The sequence below is a fragment of the Mastigoproctus giganteus genome, chromosome 9, assembly GCF_048544385.1.
Source record: "Mastigoproctus giganteus isolate SK-2022 chromosome 9, ASM4854438v1, whole genome shotgun sequence".
NCBI lineage: Eukaryota > Metazoa > Arthropoda > Arachnida > Uropygi > Thelyphonidae > Mastigoproctus > Mastigoproctus giganteus.
This window is the reverse complement of record NC_143583.1, coordinates 50,093,241-50,116,274: the sequence shown is the minus strand read 5'-3', so window position 1 is coordinate 50,116,274 and position 23,034 is coordinate 50,093,241. Positions and strand designations below refer to the sequence as shown.

The window sequence follows — 23,034 nt, the reverse complement described above, 5'->3', positions numbered from 1 at the left end:
CTTGGTAAGAGGATCCCTTCATTCCTCACACCAATCTGGGAAGTTAAAATCCCCCATTTTATAGGACATTCTGATTTACTAGCCCACTCTATTTCTCTGTACAGTTGTTCATTGTACTCATTAGGCCTATAACCAGTTGATATAGATGAACAGTGAACTGTTCATCTATATCAACTGGAATACTTCTTTTGACTGTATGATTTTCTTAATTAACAGCATAACACCTCCTCCCTTCCTGTCCTGTCTATTCTTTCTGTACACATTGTAATTCCTAAATTCAAATTCTGCATTCCTAATATCTGTGTGTCACAGTAGCAATGCAAATGATTCTTCATTGCTACAGTTGGTACATACAGCAACCTAGAAAGCAAAGTGCTGGAATTTCAGGCCCTGCTGTAGGTCATCATGGAACAAATGAATACATGGACTGTGTTAGGGTAACTAAGAGTAAGAACACGTGCATGTATACTTGCATGTACACTAATTCTGGGAGCACTGTAAATAAATTTGATGAATTTGAAGTACTTATTAAGTCATCAAATACAGACATTCTAGGAATAGGAAGACAAATGTTACGGTGAATTTTAATATGGAGAGTACAATGCATACAGGAAGGACGGAAGAGGTGAAGGAATTATGCTCTTAGTTAAGAAGAATATTAGCATTAGCATTAGTAGAGGCATATGATGCAACAAAGCAAGCTTATGCAGCATCACCCAAAAAAAAAAAAAAAACCACTTCCACTTCACCCCTCCGTTCGTTCGAAATACCTATCCAGCTGAGCCTTAAATTTATTTAGGCTATCAACTTCCACAACAAGGGATGGAAGTCTGTTCCACCAACAAACTACCCGCTGGCTAAAGGCAAATTTCCGCACGTCGATCCTACATCCGTCTTTCCTCAATTTGAATTTATGCCCTCTCAGGTGATTATTCTGAGCAAGAGGAAGAATCCCATCAGCACTGAGCATGCTCAAACCATTCAAGGCCTCTATCAGATCACCTCGCTGGTGCCTAGTCTCCAGACACTGTAATTTGAAAAACTTAAGCCTTTCTTCGTAAGAGTATCCCTTTGTTCCATTCACTAATCTTGTTGCCCTTCTCTGTACTCGTTCCAGCAGCTCTACATCCTTCTTGAAATGAGGTCTCCAGACCTGTATACAGTACTCAAGGTGTGGCCTGACCATTAGCTTATATAAGGCAATAATCACCTCCTTATTTCTGCTAGAAAAATTCCTATATATCATTCACAAGACACCATGAACTACTCTTGCAGCCCATCTGCACTGCTCAGAGAACTTCATATCTGCCTGCACAATTACCCCCAGATCCTTTTCATTCTCTACCACTGTCAGTGTAGTACCACAGAGTTGATACGTTGCTCTGGGGTTGCTGTTTCCCATATGTAGTAGTTTACATTTGTCAATACTAAACTTCATTTTCCACCTCTCAGCCCATCTGCTCAAACTTTCCAGATCCTGTTGCAGCAGCATAGTGTCAGGAGTGTCCTTGACAACCCTGCCAACCATTGTATTGTCTGCAAACCTGGACACTAAGGTTGATATATCATCATCAATATCATTTATAAATACAGAAAACAATAATGGACCCAACACTGAACCCTGAGGGACTCCACTAATAACATTAGTCCACGATGAGCAGTGTCCATTGGTTACCACTCTCTGTCTTCTCCCCCTTTATCCACAGCAGCAATTTGTCTCCGATGCCACACTGCTCCAATTCGTGCAGCAGTCTTCCATGTGCAACAGTATCAAAAGCCTTTCTAAGATCCAAGTATATAATATCAAAGTTATTCCCTGCATCCAGTTCTTTTGTGACTGCATTATAGTATCCAATCAAATTTGTCAGGCAAGACTTCCCCTTAACAAAACCATGCTGTGTCCGAGCTATAACTGAAGTCTTGTCTAAATGATCCTGCAGTGCTTCTTTAACCAGTGCCTCCATTAATTTTCCTGGAACAGAAGTTAAGCTCACAGGTCTATAATTACTTGTGTCAGCCTTTGATCCTCCTTTGTGAATTGGGGTCACATTTGCACATTTCCAGTTTATGGGTACCTCCCCTGAGTCCAAGAAGCTCTCATAATTATGGCTAAGGGTTTGCTTACTTCCTTTGCTGCCTCCTTTAATATAACTGGATAGATCCCATCCACCCCGGGTGCCTTTCTTGTGTTTATCTTCAACAGTTTCTCCTCCACTTTACTCCCAGTTATTTCAAGATTCTGTAGCTTACTGCTAGAGTTGAATACACCTCTGGCATTCCCCTCGTTGAATAACTCCTCATGTGTGAATGTCAATGCAAAATATTCATTTAGTTTGTTAGCTACCTGAGCAGGATCATCAACAGTTGAACCAATCTGATTCATCCCCTTCCTTCTAGAGTTTACATAAGTAAAGAACTCTTTGCTGTTTTTCTTTGCATCCCTTGCCAAAAATTTCTCGTAATCTGCCTTTGCCTGCCTAACCTCCTTTGTAACTTGGTTACAGATCAACTTGTATCTATCATAGACTTCTGTGTCACGTGTTAATTTATGTGTATCCCATGCATTTTTCTTCATTTTTATAGGGTGCATATAAATTATCAGATGATACAGAGCCTATGGTAGATACAAATTTGTTTGTAATCAAGTAACAAAGGAGATTAGCATTAGTAGAGGCATACGATGCAAGAAAGCAAGCTTGGGCAGCATCAGCCAAAAGGAAAAAAAAAAAAAAATGCTCCAATTTCATCCCTCTGTTCGTTCCAAATACCTGTCCAGCTCAGTCTTAAATTTAGTTAGGCTATCAACGTCCACAAAAAAAGATTGAAGTCTGTTCCACCAATCAACTACCTTTGGCTAAAGGTAGTTGATTGGTGGAACACCTGCTGGCTAAAGGCAAACGTCCGCACATCTATCCTACAACTGTCTTTCCTCAATTTGTATTTATGCCCTCTCAGGTGATTATTCTGAGCAAAAGGAAGAATCCCACCAGCACTGAGCATGCTCAAACCATTCAAGCCTTTATACACCTCAATCAGATCACCTCGCAGGTGCCCTAGTAATCTGCAAAACTGTAATCTGCAAATCTTAAGCCTTTTTTCGTAAGAGCAACTCATTGTTCCATTCACTAATCTTGTTGCCCTTCTCTGTACTCATTCCAACAGCTCTACATCCTTCTTAAAATAAGGCCTCCAGACCTGTATACAGTATTCAAGGTGTGGTCTGACCATTCCCTTAACAAGAGGATAATCACCTCCTTATCCTTGCTAGAAAAATTCCTATATATCATTGACAAGACACCATGAGCCACTCTTGCAGACCATCTGCACTGCTCAGAAAACTTCATATCTGCCTGCACAATTACCCCCAGGTCCTTTTCATTCTCTACCACTGTCAGTGTAGTAATATATATATATATATATATATATAAAACTTGGGGGAAAAAAAATTATAAAATAAGAAAAAAGTATTAAAAAAAAATAATAATAATAATGCAAGTAGAGTGAGAATGCAGATTATGAATGAAGTAAATGTGTGTCTCTCCCACCCCCTTCGCCTAGTGGGTTCCCACTGCCAGCTAACATATCCCACCCCCAGAGCGGGATGGACAGCTTGACCTTCTTACCAGATTCAACACTACATGGACATGACAACAATCACCGATAAAAGCATACTGCGGCTTTGCTGCTGACATGCCACTGGCGATCTGAACTGGGTATTCTAACCCGGTTCCCTTTAAAACCCCATCCCAAGACAGAGGAAGGAGGAGACAGGTCTCTGTCTCCTCCCCTCCCTGCCTCCCCCCATATGTCACCTGGTAGAGCTTGTCTCCACTGACCTCTTTGGGGATGCCTACTCTGTCTTCCCTATTCTTCTATCTGTTCCCCTCCCCAGTCTTCAGTCTCTCCTCACTAAACCGACCACGTACACCCCTTAACAATGCCGCCAAATTCTAATCAATGTCTAAATTCTATCGGTTTTGTGTAAATCTCTAAGACAACTAACACTATTATCTTTTATCTAGCGTATAGCCTCAGAAGTCTAAATTTAATAACAACTAAAATTTTGCCTGACTTGTTAGGCCTTTTAACACATCTCTCTAACATTCAATCCCAACCAGCGATTTCCTAACAGCAATCCCATTAAGCATTAATGTATAATTTTTTTTTTTTTATTGTGCAAAAAATTATGCATAAAATAATTTATACATAATTTTTTTTTTTTTTAGGTCCTAGCCACAAATCCTAAGAAACTAGGTGTCAGGACCTGCTAGAGCAACTTGTTGTGATAGTGGACACACCAGACCAGCCTCTAAGTGGCGAGGTATGGGCAATGTCGGGCCCCACTAGGGGCCTGGCGACCAATAAGCTGGACAAACAATGGGCACAACACATTGCACTGCACAGACATAGCCCACACACTTTCAAGTCTCTGGCTTGACAGTGTACTGTCCTCGATACAGCAAACACACGCGGAGATGGGAGAAATCCCAGGTGCCCTCCGACATGAACAAACCTTGTCGGTGTAGTCCCACAGAGTTGATAAGTTACTCTGGGATTACTGGTTCCCATATGTAGTTATTTGGTTGTTTTTTTTTAGGAGCGTTAGCAACTAAGGCCATATTGCTCCGGGGATATGCGATGGTCATTCCCTGAACTTTCTGCATCCTCCGTATTTGGTGGTCATGGGCTCGAATCCCAGTCTAATCAAGAAGCATGCATTACGCACTGCTGCTCCTGCCCACCTGGCTATGAAGGTGCCTCCATATGTAGCACTTTACATTTGTCAATGTTAAACTTCATTTGCCACCTCTCAGCCCATCTGCTCAACTTTTCTAGATTCTGTTGCAGCAGTATACTGTCATTAGTGTCATTAACAACCCTGCCAACCTTTGTATCATCTGCAAACTTGGACATTAAGGTTGGGCAAGTTAAGGCAAATTATGAGAAGTCTCTGGCAAAGAAAAATGACAAAGACTTCTATGCTTATATTAATAGAAGAAAGAAGCTGTTGAATCACATTGGGCCACTTGATTTGCACCATTGTGCAAATGTATCCCCAATCCATAAAGGGGATCAAAGGGGGACATGAATAATTACAGACCGATTGACATTATCCCTTTCCCATTGTTTATGTCACACTACACTGACTCAACATTGCATTGTCCACCAATGTCAATTAGATGTGCTAACTTAGATTTTATGTGTTTCTTAACTAACAGCATAACTCCTCCTCCCTTCCTGTCCTGTCCTGTCTATCCTTTCTATACACATTGTACTCCCCAAATTTCAATTCTGCATTGCTTATATCTGAGTGGCACCACGTCTCTGATATCCCAACAATATCCGCTTTTGATGTCTTGACCAGCATATCAAATTCATCAAATTTATTTACTATACTCCTAACATTTGTGTACATGCAAGCATACATACACCTATTCTTACTCTTAGTTACCCTAACACAACCCATGTATTTATTTGTTCAATGATGACTCCCAGCAGCCCTTGAAATCCCCAGTACCTCGCTTTGCAGGATGCTGCTCATTCCAATAGAAGTAGTGCCAGAATCACTTTCACCTCTGCCTGTGGCTACCGTTAATCTATTAATCTGTGAATCCCTCCCCCACAAGCTAGCAATTTTACGACTCACCTAACACTGCCTCGATAGCATCAACAAATATTCTTGCACCCTTTCTATTTAAGTGTATCCCAACTCTGTAGAAACAATCTCTCCTGTTAACAAGCACAGACCACACTGAGAAAAATTTTACCCTCATGAGCCTTGCACAATCTCTCCAGGGTCAAACTGATTTACAAGGTTCTCATCACATGCTCCCTCCAATCATGTCTGGGCAGAATTGCAGACACTTTCAAATTTAACCCTAACTCACGACTTTTTTTCAATAATATAACTTAAGACTACATGTAATACAAGTCAACATTTGAATTAAAAAATATTAACAACTGGAATTCTACAAAACAAGAATAAATATATTTTCTGCCAAACGTTTATCCATTCTGCACACAATATATGCTAGTTCATATCTTATGATACTAATTTGCCAAGATTATTTACTTGAACTTATGATCAGCAACAACCATCTTAATATTCTGGAAAACATTTTGTGAAGTTTAATAATTGAAATTCTTTGAGCTTATTTGAAAAGACTTAAAACCAGAATAGCATTCTGGCATTTCTGCTCAACTTAAACATTGAATGTAGTCTTAACTCAAATACATGTGTATATATGTACTTAGATATTGGTTACTTAAGTCTTCCAAATAGTAAAATGCCAGATAACAAAGCTTTTGCTGTAATAACAGAATAATATAGTGCACAAAAGCACATTAAATAATAAGTTTTCATTGTTTTTGTTGTTAGTTTTTAAATGCATCAGTGAATTTTAGCCTTTAAATGCATCAGTGAATTTAGCCACATTGTGCCACTGTATGTCATCTGTATAGAAATATGTTTTTTGAGCTGATTTGCATGTTGTACAGGCTGAAAAAAATAGAATAACTCATGGGGGACTTACTTCCTCTGAAATTGGCTAACTTACAGCCCCAAATGAAGACATTAGAAATTCATCCAGTCTATGATGGGACTCGAACCCAAGCCTCACCAAATGAGCAGCAAATGGTAAAACAAATATATTATCATGGAGTATAGTTGTTTCATCACTAATGAGGAGTTACTTATGCCTATTTATATATGCAAGCTTTTTTTGTGCTGTATATAATTTATGGTTCCCTTCTCTTCCAGTACCATATACAGCAGTTTTCGCTTTATGAGTTCACGGGTTTATGAGTTTTTTCCCCCAAGTATCAAGTATCAACAAAATCAAAAATATGAACGTTAATTGCAAAAAATGAATGTTAAACATTCATAAATACTGCATCCAAACCACGTGCATAGCTATACAATATTAATCAAAACGATATTAATCAGTTCCAGAGACACCATCGTATCATGAAAATATCGTAATGTGAACCCAATAACACAATATTTTTTGGTAATTTGTTTCAAGATCTCGGAAGTTGAAATTTTTGCTGTATAACTAAGCTATTTATCTCTCTAAAATGTCATTTTTAAGGTCACAAGTGTGACCTTAAGGCCATATAAAAGGTCGTGAGCATGGTTTGTAAATTGTATTAGTTACCAATTCAAATCATTAAAATGCACTACACTTTCATCGTTATCATATGTTCCGTTATAAGAATCAATTTTGAACGCCTTTGTGATATTTTTCTAAAGCACGTTTCTGGAAGTCACTATCATAAAACAATAAAAGCAATTTGCACTTTCCAGTTTATTGGGCTTTTCTGTTAGTGCATCTAATTATAAATGGGTAGTAAACTTGATCTTATTGCATTTGTGATAATATCGATAACTGGAATACTGTGGGTTTTTATGTCATTATGGTGAAATGTGTGTCCCCTTCACTGAAATCTTCAATCATATAAAAAACAAATAAATTTTCAGAATCTTCTCTTCATTCCTTTTTTTTTTTTTTTTTTTTTTAAGCTTCGTAAACTTCTTACTTCACGCAAATCGTGTTAGTTGCAATTTGTGTGTGCCGTTAAAAAAATGCTTATGCATATACAATCGTGAAATTTATAATTAAAAGAGAAGATTATCTTGGAAACAAACACCTTTTGAAGAATTTCTGAAGAAGATGAATTCTTATACAACAAACCAACCAGTGCCAAGCCAATAATGAGGATCAAGCAGTGTGCATAATCAGTTGATGATGATGAAGAATAAACGTTCTTTAACATTTGTAAGTCATAAATAATTTCTCTATTATTAGAATTTGCTTGATTTTACAGGCTACGTTTTCATTTTTTTCAATAAATAAATCATTGCTTAAACAAACTAATTAGCTAACTAATTTCATTGTTGATAACGGAACCCCTATTTTTAACATTATGTCTATGGGAAATGAATTCCCACTTTAAGAATTTTTGCTTTACGAGCGCACGCTAGGAAAGAATTAACTCTAAAGTCAAGAACTACCAGTATAATGAAGTCAACTTTATTTTCTCTAGTATGATTACTATCATCTGAATAACCTTCCAAGATTATTTCAACCAAGAATTTCTCTTATTTTAATATTCTTATTTCTAGATGTTAAAAGAAACAGAGAAATAAATGAATATGCTCTTGAAATAAATTATAAGCAGCTATTAAATAAAAAAAAGGAATAAAAAGATAGCTTTTATGAATTTTAATGATGAAATTAAATTTTAATCACAACCATTTACTTAAAACTGATATAAAAATAAATAAATAAATAAAAAAAACTATCTTTACTGTATATAATTGTTTAACTACTTACTTAGGTAATTTTAATTCATCATAGTTCATCAGCAAAGTCAGAAGTAAATCTCTGTATTCCATCATGTAGAAGATATTTCCTAATACATAAAAGTATGTGTGCATTTAATGATGAATAAAATAAATCAGACATGATACACTTATCTAACTTTGGGTAATGAACAATTATTATTGTTGTCCTCCCCTGCCCCAAAAAAGCAGTTCATTATTATCACAAAGCAAAGCAATTACTGTTTCCATTTAATAAAGGCATTTTTTTTTTTTAAGTACTCTATTCTCCATTTATTCTTAACATTCAAAATTCTATTTTCCTGGAAGCTTCTAACCCCTATTACTTTATTTAAATAGTAAATTTTAATATATAGAATTAAAACAATATATGCAACTGCATGCATATACACAAGTTTTTTTAACAGTTTTTTTTTTTTTTTTTTTTTTATTATAGGTCTCAGCAATATTTTGTTTTTGAGCACATAACAGAAATTCAAATTGAGGAAGGATGCTTTCAAGATAATTGTGAAGAAGTGTTTGAATAAAAGTCAAAGAACTAGACAAATTCTTGGAGAGGAGATGGATGGGTGAGGTAGGTAGGTGGTTTCCCCCCTCTCTGATTCTCTATAAGCTTGCTTTTTTTGCATCATTTGCCACTACTAATATTACTATGCAGTGCATTACATTTCAAGTGCATTCGATTTCTTAAATTAATTGATTTTTTTTTCTTTTTCTGTTATTCATAAAAGTGAAAGGTAAATAACTAATTGTCTTGTCAGCTATTAATTACATAAAAGTAATTATTTTCACTTCCACTGCATATATCTCAAAACTTAATTAATATTCAGTAAAAGTTTCGTAATACTTTGTAATCTCAATGCAACACATATTTCACGTGCTATGATGTAATATATTACAAATAAATCAACTGTAAAAAGTATCTGTAACCATTGCAAAATACTACAATTTCATACTACTACAAATTTCATAATACTACCAATTTCATAATATGGCAATACTACAATTTCATAATGTGCTTTATTTTAATACCAATTGAAATATAATATATACTTCATGTTTCTGATTAATATAATAAGCAAATAGTAATAAATTGTGATGTGTATATATATTTAATAAACTGATAACAAAATAATGATCTTCTCAAAGGGCAACTTTTCAAACTGAGATCATTTCATTTCTGTACATTTGGCTTATTGCCCATTCATTCCTTCAATTAGTGAACAGCAACAAACATAATATTGAATGATTCAGCTATAATATATAGATACCTCATGCGATGTATTTTTTTTTTTTGGTAGTTGTTGGTGCATCGGCTTCTGTGGCCATAATGCACCTCCCAAGGTTTTTTTGCAGTACTTTGATCCAAGCCCAAGGCGGGATTCGAACCCGTGACCATTTGATTGCCAGGCACGCACTTTACCCACCCGGCTAGCCCGGTCAGCTATGTGATGTATGAAAAATGTATGAGGAGAAATAATTGATGAATTTCTATTTAATTTTAATTGAATTTGGGAAGGCTCAACATCTTTCTAAAAAAAGCTATATATAAAATTCCATGAAAATCCATCCAGTGCTTTAGCTGCTATATTTTTTCATAACACATGAAAAAAAAATAACAATAAAATAAATAATAATGTCTGGATTTCTTGTCTGATTTGAATGAAATATCATGATCCAATGCATTGTCTCTCAAAGTGTTCACCCAGTCAAGGTACCCATGCTTACTGCCACCCATTGGCAACAACACCTAAAGCTTGCATCTGAACAGCATCATTGAACCACTAATAACTGGGAAAAAAGTTGCCTTTTCAATAAAGCCCATTTCCTGCTATGCTGTGTAATAGCAGATGGAGAGTACAGCAACAAACTGTGGAAAGGAATCATTCTGATGTCCTCATCTTTTTTTCTTTTCTTTTTTTTTAGTTGTTGGCGCATCGGCTTCTGTGGCCATAATGCACCTTCCAAAGTTTTTGCACTACTCTGATCCAAGCCCGAGGTGGGATTCGAACTCGTGACTTTTGGGTTGCCAGGCAGGTACTTTACCCACCCGGCTAGCCTGGTCGGCATGTCCTCATCTAATAGAAACAGGAAGATGGCAGCAGTTGGTATGGGGGTGGTGTTTTCACAGGAATCACTAGGAGCTCTTGTACCCTTAGACTGTACTCTGAATGCTAAAACATACCTAATCATTGTGACTGTCTTCCAAGATGGCACAGATGTGTTCCAATAGGATAATGCATCCTGCCACACTGCCAGTATTGTTCAAGGGTGGTTCACCAAACACAAAAGACACTTTGAGGTGATACCATTGCTGCTAAATTCACAGGATATGAATCCCACAGAACGTCTCTGGGATTACATGGATCACAAGATTTGGCATTTGGATCCCCCACCACAGACTTTGCAGATCTACAGAATGTAATTCTGGAGATGTGGTACTACATACCTTTTGCAACTTTCAGAGGCCTTAAAAGAATCCATGCCACACCATGTGGTGGCAGTACTGGTGGCAAGATGAACATACCCATTATTAAGTGGATGGTCATAATGTTTTGACTGGACAATGTATATGTAAATACAACTAAAAATTTATCTAACTAAGTATCACTGCAAATTATATCGATTTAAACTGTATGTTATGTACTTCATCTTTAAAGTATTTATATTTATTTTTCCACATGTTCACCATCATTTGTATATATTTTCTCTGCCACTGAACCGGAGCCTGCACTCTCTGCTCCTTGTGATCTGAAATTACATTCACTGAACCCACCTAGCACACAATTTCCCATAACCCAAATTGTCTAGAATTGTTTTCAATGCATTTCATTTTTAATTCATTGCAATAAAGATTGCAATGCATTAAAGCCTATTCCTACTACTGTCCACATTTTCACATCAGTCTTCACAAATCAATTTATGTTCTTGTTTATACCCCGGCACGACCACCAGGTCAGTGGAGTTTACAATAAATCAATCAGTACAAATGTTAATCGTATTTAGCAGTCACGAGTTTGAACCCCAAAAGAGTGTGTGCTACTGCATTCGCACTCCTGACCAATTGGCATTCCACCTCCACTACTGCAGTACAAGGATGGCCTGACCTTGCCATGTCCTTAAAATCACTACCATTACCACACCTACCCATCACCTAACCTGTGATCACTTCGACGTCATGTCCCCACATTCTTCAAATGTCAATCTCAGTGGGTGGGTATCAAAGAGTGCAATATTCTCTGCATTCAGGAACTCGATAACAACCACTATTCCTCCATATTCACAGACTTCTACAGCCCTGCCAACTGACGTGCCTCATTGAAATGTGCAAGACATTGGCAGTAACGTTTTCATCTAATGCCACTACAACACCACAGAAGTAAAAAATATCTAAAAATAAACTTAAATTTTTAAAAAATTCAACAGTTTTAAAAAATATAGCATCTAGAAAAGAGAAAAAAAATTACTCTTTTTTTTTTTTTTTCTTTTTTTTTTAGAACTGTCATATTTGCAAAAGCAAAAATGAAAAGTTTATAAACTAAAATAAAATGCTTTCTTCCTTACCTTTGATTACATTAGCACATTCTTTAACACCACTTTCAGGATTCACATCCATAGCAGCTAGTGTCATTAACAATTCCTGATACGCTCTGAGTGCCAAATGCATTCTGAAGGGTAGAAAATATAGCTTCACAAGAAGGAAAATTCTACCACAATTGTTAAATATCATGATGTAAGGATAGTCACAAAATAAAAAAGATACTTATAAATCAGATAATTCAATAAAAATACCAGAAACACCATACAGCATATAAAAGTCAACCCAAACAACACATATAAAAGTGCAGTTTTCCACGCTCCTCAGTCACAGGCTCCTAACATTTTTACAAAGGACCTGAAATTAAAATATTCTCTAAAACACAGAAAATCTCACTCCATTATTCAATAAAAGAACACAGTTCATACTATGTTTTCTTCTCTGTGCTGTGTCAAGCAATCCAGATTTACGCTTGCTTCTCTCCAGTGACAGAATGTCCTGTCTCAAATGCTTCTACAGGTTTCTGTAAGTGTGGCAGTAATTCATGGTTCACTTATTTATTTGTACTTAATTTAGTATTATTAAAATTGCAAGGATATAGACTTATTCTGAACTAATAAAAAAATAAATAAATAAAAATAAAAAAATTACTTGACATACTATTCGTATGCTTCCCATCACCAAAAAGTAACCAACCAATTCCACTTGAAATACTATCAAAATCTCTACCTAGGCTATGTCCTTGAATTCTTGTTATTTTAATAATATTAATTTATTTCAAAGATCTATAACATGCTGCTCAGAGGTTGACTATATATCATGAAATACAGTCAACTGTTATTCCCTAAAATATGTTATATTTCTTCTACTGGTTCTTGTCTTGTCTACCTACAAGAATATTCATTTCATTCATTCCTTTGAGGGCTTTAGCACACCCCTCTCCTCCAAGGTGTTAGTTCCCAAACTTTGCCACCAAACCTTCTAAGCCATTGGCATAGAAACACTTAATGCTCCTCACTAATCTGGCTCTTAATGTTTACTAGAATACAAACATAGAACATACTGTGTTTGTTATTCAGATATGACCTTTAGACTTGAATGCAATATCACGAGTGTCTCAATTTTAGAAGTATAACAACATCCTTCTCTTGACTTGCAAAGGCCCAATAAATCATTGATAGAACATGCTCTTCTGGCCACCTGTTTACAATATATGGAAAACTCTATATCCATTTTATCATAATCCCTAAGTAAGTTCGGCCACAAGCATGTTCAACTGGTCCTTGAGGGTGACACAGACATTCTCTCAGATATGCCATACAAGCTATACTTGCTACTGAGGAGTCTAAAACGCTGATGGAACTGATATTCGGGTGACACTCAAGTCAAGTGGACCCAATTTCGGTGAAGTCTGGACGGTCTGTGACAGCCAAATCCTCTGCTTGCACCTTCACGATGGTGGGACTGTTAGTAATCCTGAGTATAACCTCCATGGACAAGTACATGGTGTGTGACCACCAAGGTGTGAACAAACGTAAGCAGGGGTCGAGGTGTGGCGCCCACACCACATGGAGGAATGCCACCCCTCTATGTTACCAGGCAGTACTAGGTGGTAGATGACTCATCAACCGGTGCAATACCACCACTTTGCTTATTGGAGGCTTGAAGTGGTGGAACCCATGTTTAGTCTTTAGTTCAAGTTCCAGTCAACCCTTCCCTATCTCTTCCATCATGCAGTATGATTGATGACTTTTGAGGTTATGATGAACATCATGGCGAGATCCAATATTCCTTACATTTCGGGAGTACAGCTCTAAAACGGTGTTCGCAGTCTGGCCACTAGTTAGTACACTGGACCGAACCTATTGGAAACTCGCTAGGAGGCTTCTGGATAAGCTAGTGTATAATCTTGCTACCTCTACTACTCCAGATAGTGACTGGAGGGAGTCCGAGTAGTGTGTATGTGGGGAGTATGTTGAGGCCACATTAAGTCGAGGATCTGGGTATATTCTTACAATGTGTACGCCATATCCAAAAATTTCATTACTTCATACAGCATGTCCCACCCACTTTTTCTTATTATTAAATACACCATGAATTGTCAAACTAACAGAGCAAGCTTATCTGCAAAAAGATCTAAACCTCCCAAGAACTTCCTAATTCATTTCACAAATATACGTGGTCTCAATTCCAATCTCAACAATGTCCATTTCCACTTGCAGTCTGCCAAACCTCATGTACTTTTTCTCACAGAATCTCAGTTATCGGTTGATTCAAATACTGCTCATCTCAGATGCCAAAATTATTCACTGTATGATTCCTTTCGCCTCAAAGTTGGTACTTGTGCATATGTTTTTTTTTTTTTTTTTTTTGGTAGTTGTTGGCGCATCGGCTTCTGTGGTCATAATGCACCTCCCAAGGTTTTTGCAGTACTTTGATCCAAACCCGAGGCGGGATTCGAACCCGTGACCTTTGGATTGCCAGGCAGGAACTTTACCCACCCGGCTAGCCGGTCAGCTTGTGCATATGTCCGTTCTGATATTCCCTGTCAGAGACTTGGCAATTTGGAATCTCCTCTCTTTGATCTTCTCTGGCTTAAAATCTCTCTACCTCATTGTGTCAAATTCATCTGTTGTCTCTACCGCTCTCCCAACTCCACTAATCACTTGGAGCTCTTTGACTTCCTCTCTTTGCAACTTGACTTTCTCCAGTCAAACTTTCCTAACAGTGAAGTAATTTTCCTTGGTGATTTTAATGTTCACAACTCCAGCTGGCTTCCATTTTCTAGTCGCACCGACCCAGCTGGTCGAGATGCTCAGGCCTTTGCAATTACTAATGACCTTGCACAGATTGTTCATTTACCTACAAGAATACCGGACAATCCTAATCATACAGCCAACACACTGACCTTTTCCTCACAGACAACCCTTCTAAATACACAGTCAAAGTGAGAGGTCCTTTAGGCACTTCCAATCACAACTTGGTGTTTGTCTCTTCTCCAATGGAGCCTTTATCTCATGGCTATTCCCAACCTCGTGTTGTTTGGCATTACAAGAATGCAAAATGGGATGACTTGCGAGATTTCTTTTCTTCTTTTCCTTGGTTGGATTACTGTTTCCAAAACTTCTGATGTCAACGTTTGCTCAGATAGTGTCAGTGAAATTATTTTTGCAGGAATGGAATCCTTATCCCACACTCCACTTTAAAATCTCGTCCTTTATCTAAACCTTGGTTTTCATAAATGTGCCAAGGCTGTTCACAAGAGAACAATGTTTCATATCGTAATTGGCTTGTTTCTAATTCTTCATTTTCTGCCTACGCCAAAGCTCGCAACAATTGTAAAGCAGTTATTAATAAGTCTAAACTAGAGTTTGAACAGGCTAAGAGTAGAAAACTTGATTCTTGCCCTAATGGTAGCCGAACATTCTGGTCTCTTGCCAAATCTATTGGCCGCCACATTTGCCCATCTCTACTCCCACCTCTGTCCAAACCAGATGGTTCTGTTGTCACTTCAGCCAAGGATAAAGCTGACCTGATAGCATCCCATTTTTCTTCCAACTTATGTATTAATGATCTTGGTAAAACACCTCCCACCATTCCCAAAATGCCCCATTCAATGCCTCCTGTGGTCTTCCGTCAAAAGGAGGTCAGAAGGATTTTGACGAATCTTGATTCTAAGAAAGCTCTAGGTCCTGATGGTATTTCTCCTCTTGTTCTCAAAACCTGTGCTCCTGAACTTACTCCTATTCTTTGCCACCTTTTTTCACTTTCTTATTCCAAAGGTGTTTTTCCTTCTGCTTGGAAATTTGCTCATATCCAGCCAGTTCCGAAAAAAGGGTGACAAATCCCTGCCATCCAATTATCGTCCCATTGCAATTACTTCTACTCTTTCTAAAGTAATGGAGAAATCAATTAACCGCCAACTCTTAAGCTACCTAGAAAACTTCCATCTGATCAACGATCGCCAGTATGGATTCCATCAGTGTCGATCCACTGGTGATATTATGGCTTATGTTACCCATTTATGGACTAATTCAATGGAAATCTTAGGTGAAACACAAGTAGTTGCTCTTGACATCTCAAAGGCTTTCAATCGTGTTTTGCATAAAGGTCTTCTAAACAAGCTTCCGTCTTATGGTTTGCCAACTGTTTTAGTAATTAGTTATCCAGTTTTCTCTCTGATCACTCACTGAGGATGATGGCAGATGGCTCTCTGTGTTCTAACTTCTCCACTAATGCCGGTGTCCCCCAAGGTTCAGTTCTTTCCCCCACTCTTTTCCTCTTGTATATTAATGACCTTCTTCCATTGACTGGAAATCCTATCCATAGTTTTGCCGATGATAGCACATTGCATTCTACTTTCCATTTTGAGAAACCCTGCCCTGCTCAATCAGTTTAACTTCTCGAAAATCTGCTACCAATTCCTTAAATGCCGATCTTCGGGTAATTTTCCAGTAGGACAAAGACAACTTACTTGATTTCAACCCTTCTTAAACTCAGCCTTGTCTTATATCTCACAAAAATGATTCTTCTGCTCCTATGCTCATCTTTGGTGACACTGATTTCTGAAAATGATATATCTCTTTTGGGGATTACCCTTACTTCTAATCTCTCTTGGCACAAGCACATTACAAATATTGCCTTCTCTGCATCTAAAAAACTTGGTTTTCTCTTTCGCTCTTGGCGTTACTTTTCTTCCAAACAGCTGCTCACTCTGTATAAATCGCAAATCTGCCCTGCCATGGATTATTGTTCCCACATCTGTTGTGGTGCCCCCAGAACCTCTCTCAGGCTGTCCTCTCCCTAAGAGGGCAGTTAGGGTAATTAATGACTCATCTCTAACAGAGTCTCTGCACTCGCTATCTCATGGACATACTGCTTCTGCTGCATGCCTTTTCTACAGATATTTCCATGTACACTGTTCTTCTGAATTGGCTTCTATAATTCCCGTTCTCTCTTTCAAAACAGTCCGACAATGTGCCGCCACCAGCCAACATCCATTTACTGTCCAACTTCAAACTCACAGAACCAACTTTTCATTTTCCTTTATTCATTCAACTGCTGTTTTCTGGAACAACCTTCCTTTATACGTATTTCCTGAAAATTACAGTCTACAGAAGTTCAAGTCCAATGTCAACAAATATCTTCTTTCGTCTTCTCAACCTCCACACAAGCACGGTACTAAGTACTATAGGTCCTAATACCTCTCGTGTTTTGGGTTTACATAAAAAAAAAAAAATAAAAAAAACTGGTTCCGTCAAACAGGGCCTGCAATCAAATGGTCTAAATAATAATATCATCCGTGCCTTTTCTTCATTTCTATCAATGAGTCCACTTTTGTCTTAATGTCTAGTTACTCATATTATCATCAGTCTAAGAGTGCTTGCACGAGTAAACTTGAAAATTGCTAGAAGTAGAGCGCATACTTCATTATCAATGTGTATGTTTCGTTTGATATCAAACAGAATATTATTTAAAAATACAATTTTTATGTTATTCCATCATCCCATTTCAAGCTAAAAATAATTAAAAATTCTTTAAGTTGTCCATTTCCCAGGAAAGACTAACTTCACTATCAATTATTTTCATTGAAAATGACATGGCAAAAAAAAATTGGTTTTGACAACATCATTAATGACTTTGCAACTATCTAAACAATGTTTGTGTGCAATAATTGCTTTAATAATATGTAAATGTGTGTGATTATTGGTTCCTATTATTATTTATTCATGTTCCTATTTTTATGAGATGACCACAATTGTTAAACAATATTGTTGATTAATGTATTAATTATTATTCGTATTTAAAATATTTGTTCAGCATAATATAAAATTATTTAATTATTTTATAGTTACTGTAAAATTTGAAAAAATAAAAAAATTAAAAAATCACTATTAAAAAATATCTCATATAAGTTTTGTGCAGGACCCCAGGCCCCACACGTAGTCCTTAAACAGGGACCCCACCAATTTTGGGGTCGGCCCTGCCCTAAACCTTCCACATTCTGAACCCTTCCCAAATCTATGACCTACTACTGGGTTTTCCCTTCCACTTATGCAAGATTTTACATTTAACAGGATTAAAATCTTAGTTACTATTTTTCAGTCCATATACTTGTAACTGATCCATTATTTTAAAGCAGCATACCCTAGCTCTTGTTAAACACCCTCCAACCTTCAAAATTATTAGAAAATTTTAACAGCTTTTCTCACACTTTCCTCCTTAAAGTTATTAAGAAAGATCAGAAATGGGGGAGTGGAGCACATTGGTGGCCATGGGATCCCATGTGCTATACTGGTCCATTCTGAAGAATAACCCTACTGGAGTATAGTCTGATATTTAATGAGTTGATGGATGTATATCCAACAAGAAATTATGGTCAATTGTGCAGTGCAAAGTTTTTCAATCAAGAAACAAGAGTATGTTGTACTGTCATCAGTGAAACTGTAGAAAGAATTTTCATTCAGTAAAAAAAAAAAAAACTTCACTCATTGGTATACAAAAAGAGTGTGTGAAAAAACTTTCTGGTTATTACTGAAATCCTAAAGGATTTCAGTAATAACCAGAAAGTTTGAGAATAAAAAGGCAATTACCTTAATATGTTCACATGTAGTGAACTGCCACAGAAGAAACTGGCCAAAAATTTCTAAATACAGAAAAAATATTTGCAATATACAATACAAAGGGTACTAGGAAAGTTTTGCAATACAACGCAACAATGAATCACAGGAAGCTGCTTGTTGCTGCATGTTGAGACATGTTCATACGTGCATAGTAGCCCCCGCACCAAGTCGATGGGCTCAGTTATTCATTAGTATTGAGAGTGTAAAGTGCTTGCGATGGCATCGTGGTCACGAAATGAGATAAGGACAGTTTTGCGGTATAATTTCGTGCGTGGTTTAACCATAGACCAGTGCTTAGAAGAAATGACTCTTGCACTAGATGATGATTGTCCACATCGTACAACGATATTCAGGTGGTATAGAGAATTCCAAAGGGGAAATTTCCCTCTGGAGGATTCTGAGAGGCCGGGAAGGCCACGAACGTCAGTTACGGAGGAAAACGTTACTGCTGTGAGGAAAATGCTTGACGAAAACAGGCGAGTGACCTACCAACAGATAGAGGATACTTTGGGCCTAAATGCACCAGCAATTCGTTCGATTCTGCAAGATCATTTGCACGTGAAGAAACTTTGTTCTCTCTGGGTGCCGCATCAACTGACTGAAGAGCAGATGACACGACGTGTGACTTGGTGCCGGGAGATGTTAAAAAAGTTTGATAAGGGACAATCTCGGTATGTGAACAACATCGTGACAGGTAACGAGACTTGGCTGTACTATTACGATCTGCCGACCAAGGCTTAAAACAAAGTTTGGGTCTTTGATGATGACGACACACCCGTAATTGTCAGAAAATCCCGATCTGTAAAGAAGAAAATGATAGCTGTATTTTTCAAATCGAGTGGAATTGTGGAACGTGTCGTTTTGGACACGCAGAAGACAGTCACAGCTAAGTGGTATACTGAACAATGCCTGCCTAAAGTCATTGGATCTATGAAGAACCTGCGGCCAAAGTCAAGAATGGTCACCTGGTACCTCCATCACGAAAATGCTCCAGCTCACCGCGCCAAAGCCTGCACCGAATATTTGACCACGACAGGACTGAAACTTCTCGAGCACCCTCCCTACAGTCCAGACCTCGCTCCCTGCGACTTTGCACTGTTCCCGCATGTGAAAATGAAGCTAAAAGGGAGGCAGTTTTCCAGTGATGAGGACCTTCTACGGGCTTGGGACAACGAGTGTGGTTTACTCCCTAGTGAAACTTGGCAGAACTGGTTTAAAGATTGGTTTCGGAGGATGGAGAGGTGTATTGAATGTAGAGGAAATTACTTTGAAAAAATTAAATAAACAAAGCTGTATTGCAAAACTTTCCTAGTATCCTTTGTATAATCATAAATTATGATCTGATAATAATCAGGGTCATCAAGAAAAGAAGCAAAAATTTTTGAATACCCATATTTTTTGATGCACTGAAATGGCACTGGCAAGTTTGGAATCTTTACACACATTAGAGATGGGATCTTTTTTTTTTTATTATTATTATGTTTTTTTTTATTTCATAAAAAAATTCTTTTAAGAATTCTGTAAGACAGAATATGCTAATGAATAACACTTGTTTTTGTGTGTGTGTAAAGATTTTATCAACTAGCAGTTTTGTTACAGTGTAGCATGAGTTTAAAAATGAGACTTGGTAGGAGAAAATATTCAGAAATATCAACAATTTTGAGTTTGGTAAAGAAACAGTGTGGTTCTGTGATAGCAATAAGAAGTGTACTGATGGTGGAAAGAAGTATGTGAGAATTATAGAAGTAATTACTCGTAGCCAAAGGAAATCTGTGAAATTACTGTTGCAACAGACAGGTTTAAAACTTTACTTCAAACATTGCTAAGTAACAACAAATTCAGCAAAGCAACAGCAATACATCAAAAAATATATGCATTCCAAACTGTTGCATCTTTTCTTCATGACCCTGTATAATATAAAATATATAATTATATAATAAAATATAATGTATAATTATATAATAAATTATATCAGTATAGTGCATGAACACATCTACTTAAATCAAAATCAATTTAGCAAGTTATATTTTAAATTGATGAAGCCTTTTTTAAGTAGAATATGAAATATTAAAAACCAACCTTCTTGACCAATGAACCACTTTTTTTTTATCAGTGACCATCATCTCATAGTAAGTTTCCAGTTGCCTCTGAATATAATGAAAACTCTGGATACTCATAGTCTCACTTACTTCACCTAAGTTAAAACCATTTAGACGAGTAAATTCCATGAAAAATCGCATTGCCCATAAGTAGTAAGTCTCATCATGTTCTTGAGCTCTCTGTCGTACTAAATGGTCCTGAAAATTTAAAATTATGTATTTGTGCTATTAAATAAATTATGAAATGGACATTCAAAAATGACTGTCTGTTATAAAAGAAAGCAAGCATCCTCTTAAAACTATTAAACTCTGGCAGCACTTTTCTCTTCAAAACAATTTAAAATACAGCAATGTACTTAATCATATAATATATCATTGGCACCTCCATAGCCGGGTGGGCAGAAGCAACAGTGCATAGTACACACTTCTTGATTAGACCGGGGTTCGAGCCCATGCCCACCAAATACGGAGGATGTGGAAAGGTCAGGGAATGACCACCGCATATCCCCGGAGCAATATGGCCTTAGTTGCTAATGCTCCTAAAAACCAAATAACAAACAAACAAACATATAATATATCAAACCTGCAATGAAATAAAATACTGCACTTTTACTAACCCCAGACACAGGGTAATTAGAACCTATAGTACTTAGTACTGTGCATGGGTTAAAAGTTAAGAATATGAAAGAAGACATTTGTTGACATTAGACTTGAACTTCTGTAAACTGTAATTTTCAGGAAACATGCATGAAGAGAGGCTGTTCCAGAAAACAGAAGTTGAATGAATAAACAAGGAAGAAGGAAAAAAGTTGGTTCTGTGAGTTTGTTGTTGTTGTTATTTGGTTTTTTAGGAGCATTAGCAACTAAGGCCATATTGCTCCGGAATATGCGGTAGTCATTCCCTGACCTTTCCGCATCCTCCGTATTTGGTGCTGACAGGCTCGAACCCCGGTTTAATCAAGAAGCGTGTGCTATGCACTGCTGCTCCTCCTTCCCACCTGGCTACGGAGGCGCCTTGTGAGTTTGAAGTTGGACAGTAAACGGGGGGGGGGGGGGGGGGGGTTTCACTGGTTGTGGCACATGTTTGGACAGCTTTGGAAGGGGGGGGAATTATACAAGCCAATTCAGAAGAACAGCACCAATGGAAGTATCCATGGATAAGGCATGCAGCAGAAACAAAAAGTCTGTGAAACAGAGTGTGGAGAGACTCTGTTATAGATGAGTCATTAATTAACATAACTGCCTTCTTTTGTATAAAATCTAGAATAAGGGAGGTTTTGGGGGGGACAACCCCAGATGTGGGAACGATATTCAATGGTAGGGCACATTTACGATTTGCACAGAGTGAACAGCTGTTTGAAAAGAAAAAAAAACCCTGTTTTCTAGATGCAGAGGAAGCAATATTTATAATGTGCTTATGCCAACAGAGATTAAAAGTAAGGGTAATCCCCAATATATCATTAGCTGAGGCATAAAATGCAAGAAAGCAAGCTTATACAGTATCAACCAAAAAAAACCTTCCCATTTCATCTATCCAGTCACTCCATATGGTTGTCTAGTTCAGTCTTAAATTTATTTAAGCTATCAACTTCCTCAACAACAGATGGAAGGCTGTTTCAGCAATCAACTACCCGCTGGCTAAATGCAAACTTTCGCACATTCTATTCTAAAACTGTCTTTCCTCAATTTGAATCTATGCCACTCAGGTTCTTAATCTCAGCAAGTGGAAGTATCCCATCAGCATTCAGCCTGCTCAAACCATTCGAGGCCTTGTATATCTCACTCAGATCACCTCACAGGTGCCTACTCTCCAGGCGCAGCAGCTTATAGAATTTAAGCCTCTCCTGGTAAGAGAACCCCTTTGTTCATCTCACCAATCTTGTTGCCCTTCTCTGTACTCATTCCAGCAACTTTACATCCTTCCTAAAATGAGGCCTCCAGACCTGTACGCAGTATTCAAGGTGTGGCCTGATCATTGCCTTATACAAAGGTATAATCACCTCCATGTCTATGCGAGCAAAATTCCTATCTATCATTCACAAAACTCCATAACCTGCTCTGGCAACCCATCAGCACTGCTGAGAGAACTTCATATCCAACTACACAATTAACCCCCAGGTCTTTTTCATTCTCCACCTCCGAGTGTAGTACCACACAGTTGGTACGTTTCTCTTGGGTTACTGCTACCTATATGCAGTACTTTGCATTTGTTAATATTAAACTTCAGTTGTCACCTCTCAGTCTATCTGCTCAACTTTTCCAGATCCTGTTGCAGTAGCATACTTTACTATCATTAACAACCCTGCCAAACTTTGTACCACCTGAAAACTTCGACATTAAGTCTAATATACCTTCATTAATAAATACACAAAACAACAATGAACCCAGCACCGAACCTTGGAGACTCTACTGTGTGGTGTATAAGGTGTA

General features: G+C 37.5%; 1 protein-coding gene across 1 annotated transcript in view; it reads right to left on the bottom strand.

Moving 5' to 3' along the window:
* The window catches only part of LOC150080211 (protein timeless homolog), a 734,420-nt gene that overhangs the window by 639,472 nt on the left and 71,914 nt on the right, over positions 1-23,034 (bottom strand). Inside the window, exons 5-7 of the mRNA XM_090380646.1 lie at positions 20,585-20,802; positions 11,909-12,012; positions 8,337-8,415 (exon numbers count right to left, since the gene is read on the bottom strand). Of these exons, the coding sequence (XP_090236772.1) occupies positions 8,337-8,415; positions 11,909-12,012; positions 20,585-20,802 (401 nt within the window). The remainder of the gene's footprint in view (positions 1-8,336; positions 8,416-11,908; positions 12,013-20,584; positions 20,803-23,034) is intronic.